The sequence below is a fragment of the Rhinolophus hipposideros genome (genome assembly GCF_964194185.1).
Source record: "Rhinolophus hipposideros genome assembly, chromosome: 19".
Lineage (NCBI taxonomy): Eukaryota > Metazoa > Chordata > Mammalia > Chiroptera > Rhinolophidae > Rhinolophus > Rhinolophus hipposideros.
In genome coordinates, this window is record NC_138065.1 from 3,110,580 (window position 1) to 3,115,250 (window position 4,671).

The window sequence follows — 4,671 nt, forward strand, 5'->3', positions numbered from 1 at the left end:
TAACACCCCACTTCTTATTTTAGGGGAAACGTGACAACAATGGCAAAGGTTTTGAAAGCAGACAAATTAGGGTTGGGCACTTAGGAAAGTTACTTAACCTCCCTGAACTCATTTGCTTCATCTGCAGATGAGTGTACCCTGAGCACTCGCCCCAGGGGCGCTGTCTGGAGAATTATGAGAGGGTTGGTGTAAAGCAGCGTCTGGGCATGTTGGAAGCGCTTGACACGAGCTCACTTTTACAAACACATAGACTCTTTGTTAGAACAGTTTTAGATTTAGGGAAAAATTGAGACGGTAATGCAGGCAGTTCCAACACATCAGCACAGTTTCCCCGTCACAAACACCTGACTTGCGCACAGTACATTTATTACATTTACCAGAGTGCTCCTGATACAGGACGAATAACTGAATTCCGTACTTTCTTCAGATTTCCTTAGTTCTAAGCCATTGTCCCGTTTCTGTTCTATGTCCACCTTGTCTGTGTTTTAGTACCATCGTTATTTTTGCTGTGACAGATGCTTGGTAAATGCCAGTGCCAACTCTTTGTTTCCAAGCAGGAGCCATCAGGCAGTGAACCTTGTTCCCCTAGCCTTTATTTGCATGCAGGGGACAGAGCTAGACCTGGAGGCTGGGTCCGGAGAGAAATGTGTGGGTGGGTGGGGTGGGGTTGGGGGTTCTGTTTCAGGCTGAGCAGCGGTGCAATGGGTGTAATCTGAGCTTCTCATGTTACAGTCAAAGCCCCAGGTGTGAAGCTTCTTTTGAGCAACAGATCCTGGTCTAGCAATTGCATCAACACGGTGAATCAGAAAGGTTTCCTCACTTGAGGTCGAAGGTGAAGCCTGCGGGCCCTATAAAACGTCCCTGGCTCAGAGCTCCTCACCAGTGCCAGCTTCTCGTTGCAGCTCCGTGATCCTGTGTCTTGAGGAGGGTAAGTGTCCTTTCCTTGGTGGGGCCCTTAGCAGGGCTGTAGTGTGGTGGTCACAGTGGCCCCTTTGCAGGCTGTGGGAAGCCGTGAACCCCAGCTTGCCAGAGCTCCTCTGGGCTGACTGCATTTAAAATTTTTTTTAATTTTTATTTTTTAATTACAGTCGGCATACCATATTGTATTAGTTTCAGGTGTACCACACCATGATTAGACATTTATATGTCTTATGAAGTGAAGGGCTGACTGCATTTTGGACCCAAGGAGACCAGCTCTTGCTGTGCTAGGTAGACCCAATCTCAGGACTTAGGGATGGCAGAGGTGGGTGGGCTGGTGAGTATCTGTAAGGGACCTGTGGCCAAAATATCGTCACCTGGGGAAAGGCAACAGCCTGGGCAACCACAGAACCCTTCCCAGGTGAGCATGTATGAGCAACATCCTCTGAATTATGCTTCCCAGGAGATATGGGGACATGGAACACTGTGGCAGCTGAGGCTGATTCTTGCCAACGCTGGAGGGTGTTATATGTCCTTCTCCCTCCCTCCAATCCACAAATGAAAGGTCACCATGGGTTAAACACCGAGCAGAGAGGACACAGAGCAGATGTAGGGGAAGTTATCCCTGTCTAAACTGTGATGCAGGAAGAGAGAGAGAGGAGGTGTGGGGGAGGGGGAGGGCCTGCCCCTGACTGCCCTTGTCTTCTGAAGGTTAACGTGACATTGGGAAGATGACTAAGCTGGAAGACCATCTGGAGGGGATCATCAATGTCTTTCACCAGTACTCAGTTCGGGTGGGGCATTTTGACACCCTCAGCAAGAGTGAGCTGAAGCGGCTGCTCACAAAGGAACTCGCCACCACAATCAAGGTAAGCCATGCCCCAGGCCGGGGACTTGCCCAGCCCCCTGCGCTGAGGGCAGTGGCCAGGTCTGAGGGATGAGGGACTGAATTTTGGCTCCAGCCCAGCGGGAGTGTACTGTTCCTCCCTCTCTCACTAATTCACTTTGTCACCTCAGGCTCTGCTCACTTCCTCCCTCTGGAATGGGTTCCCTTTCAGTGAAGTGGAGAAAGGCAGGGTGGGGACAGGGATAGATTAGTGAGCTACAGAGAACCTTCCAGGTCAAGATCTGCCTGATTCTAGAATGGCTCAGGACAATTGCTTCTGTCACGCCGGATTCTCCAACACAGTTTTGGCTAATGAATGCATGTTTTTGGGTCTCCCTGAGCTGAGCCCTGAGGGATGAGAGAGGCCTGGAGAAAGGGGTGGAAGGGAACTGTTCCAACTCAATGTCTCTGCTGTCCCCTTCTCCTAGAATACCAAAGATCAAGCCACCATTGACAGAATATTTCAAAGTCTGGATACTGATCGAGATGGACAAGTCACGTTCAGTGAATTCATAGCCCTGGTGGCCAGTGTGCTGGAGACTGCCCACGAAAATATCCACAAAGAGTAGGAAGCTCGGAGAGGCTTCTCCCCTGCAATGTCCCCAAGAATAACCAAGTGGAGTGAGAGTTAATAAATGTATTCTTGAACAGTTCTTGACAGTGTCTGCATTTTTTTCCTTTCCGTGCCCATGGTCCTCAGACTTGATCGCAACCCCGCCCCTGCTATTCTGACTGCCTCATTTAGACCCCCGAGGTCCTCTTCTCTGTGTTCATTTGTTCACCTATTTAGTAGATGTTCACTACTTGTGCATTCATTCATTCCACAAATATTCACTGAGCATCTATGATTATAGCCAGAGACCCAAGACACAAAGCTTCTGCCGTCTTGGGGCTGGCATTCTCCTGGGGTGGGGATAGAAAATAAATAGGCAAACAAATAAAAATATATCCTCTGATACCCAGGTAGGCAATGGTAGGATGTGACGAGAGTTAAATTGGGGGAGTAAGTTTGGGGGAGGAGGCCTGCTGGCTTAGATAGGATGGTCAGGAAAGGCAGAAATCGGAAAAGGAGGCAGGAGTGCAGCTGGCAGATATCTGGGGCCAGGAGTTCCTGGCAGAGAGAAGCTAAGGCCCTGAGGCGAGCATGAGGATTAGATGACCTAACTGCTCATCGGAAGCACTTAGCACAGCACCCGATGCTGAGTGAGCACTCAGCCAATGTCAGAATTAAGTGTAAGATGCTAATTTATACAGGAGGCGATCACGGTAGCTGGTTAGCTGCTATCACTGCTGCAGCCACCACAGGCGAAGGTTGTTTTCAACCAGAGCAAAGATTGAGGTTGGTTTTAGGGGGTCACTTGCACAGTTAAAGTTGGACTAGTGTTTGACCAAGGGGACAAATAGGTACGGTCTTTCTCAAAAGGCCCTTAAACCAGACCAAACTGTTGTCCTGCGAACTGGGATTCCTGCGTAATGCACGTCTGAGGCCACTTCTGAGGATACACGGTCGTATTAGAATCTGGTAGAAAACAACAGCCAGCCGACAAGAACACGACTCAGTGTCTTTGCCATCATGGAAACATTCCCCAGCCGTGATTTTGTTTTAAAATAGCCAACGGAACCACACATTGGACTTAAATCCTATTTAGAAAAATGTTAAGGGCCCCCAGAACTTGGTGAAAATCTGTCAGTCAGAGGCACCCGAAGATAAAGAAAAGAGCCCTCAGCCCGGAATCTGATGTGCTTGGTTAACCTCCCAGCTCCACGGCCCCTCGGCTCTGTGAGTTGGAGCCAGTGAACCCCGCTTCTCTGAAGCTCAGTCTTTTCATCTGGAAAGTGGGATGTTTGGACGAGGTGATCCTATTCCCTCCATGAAAATGCACAGCCTGACGAGGGCAGGTACCACAAAACAATCCAACGCACACGAGGACTGTTAGAGCCACAGGACCGCAGAGACTGCATCTGTTCTCTCCAGCGCCCCAGCACCAATCTCCTGTTCACTGCTGTGAGCCCTAGTCTCCAGCCATTCCAGAATGTTTCCCAGGTTCCTCGAGAACTGTCAGACTTCTTGGATTTGGACCTGGTGTCCTCTTGTTCTCTTTGGCTGAGGGGCCCTCTCCCCTTCATCGCAACCGTTGTAATGTATTCTAGGCACCTGTTCTAGGCCCCAGGGTGGGGGGCTTTTTTTGGCTCTGGAACTCCTGCTTGTCCACTAAAGTCCCACCGAAATGTCACCTCTTCCAGGGAGCTCACCCAGTCACACACCCGCACATATTTCCACCTCCCATCCAGAGTCGTTTTCAGCTTGGGAACTCTTGGACTTATCTGCTTGTCATGCTGTCAGGCTCCTGTGGGGACGATGTGTTCGACAGAGCCAGCCCCCTGTGCAAGGGCGGCAGTGTGCCCTAAGGGACACTGGTGTCATTCCCTTGGGTGCTATGTGTGTACTACCTTGCCCATCAGAAAGACCTTTCAGGCAGGCTGCTGGCACACCGCAAGCCAAACCAACTTGTGTAGCGGGGCTTTGGAAGTTGGGAGAAGGATCTGGTTTCAGTGGAATGGCTACTGGAGCCCCTGGGGCAAGAATGACCAGGACTCGTCATTTTAACTTGGCCAATATAGAAAGTCTTCAAAATTGACCGCAAGCAAACTAGACTGTGAAGACCTGACTTCCTGTGTGTCTCTGATTTCTCTCATTACCTAACTCAGTACTGGGCACACAGAAATGCAAGTCTTGCTCTTTCAAAACTCAGCTGGGCCTCAATCTGAGGGAGATTTCCTCACCCCTCCTCCTCTCTACCCCGCCTCCCCCCAGCCAAGAAGGTGGGTACAAAGCGCCTCCTCGGTGCTCCCAGGGTGTCTGTGCT

The 4,671-nt window shown here is 50.3% G+C and overlaps 1 protein-coding gene across 1 annotated transcript; it reads left to right on the forward strand.

Moving 5' to 3' along the window:
- The first annotated feature begins 888 nt into the window (after window positions 1-888).
- Window positions 889-2,402, forward strand: LOC308487554 (protein S100-A12-like). Its single transcript, XM_081025936.1, has 3 exons — window positions 889-928; window positions 1,630-1,787; window positions 2,233-2,402. Exons 2-3 carry the CDS (start codon window positions 1,650-1,652, stop codon window positions 2,371-2,373), a joined length of 279 nt encoding a protein of 92 aa, XP_080882062.1. The 5' UTR covers window positions 889-928; window positions 1,630-1,649; the 3' UTR covers window positions 2,374-2,402.
- Window positions 2,403-4,671: the final 2,269 nt, after the last annotated feature.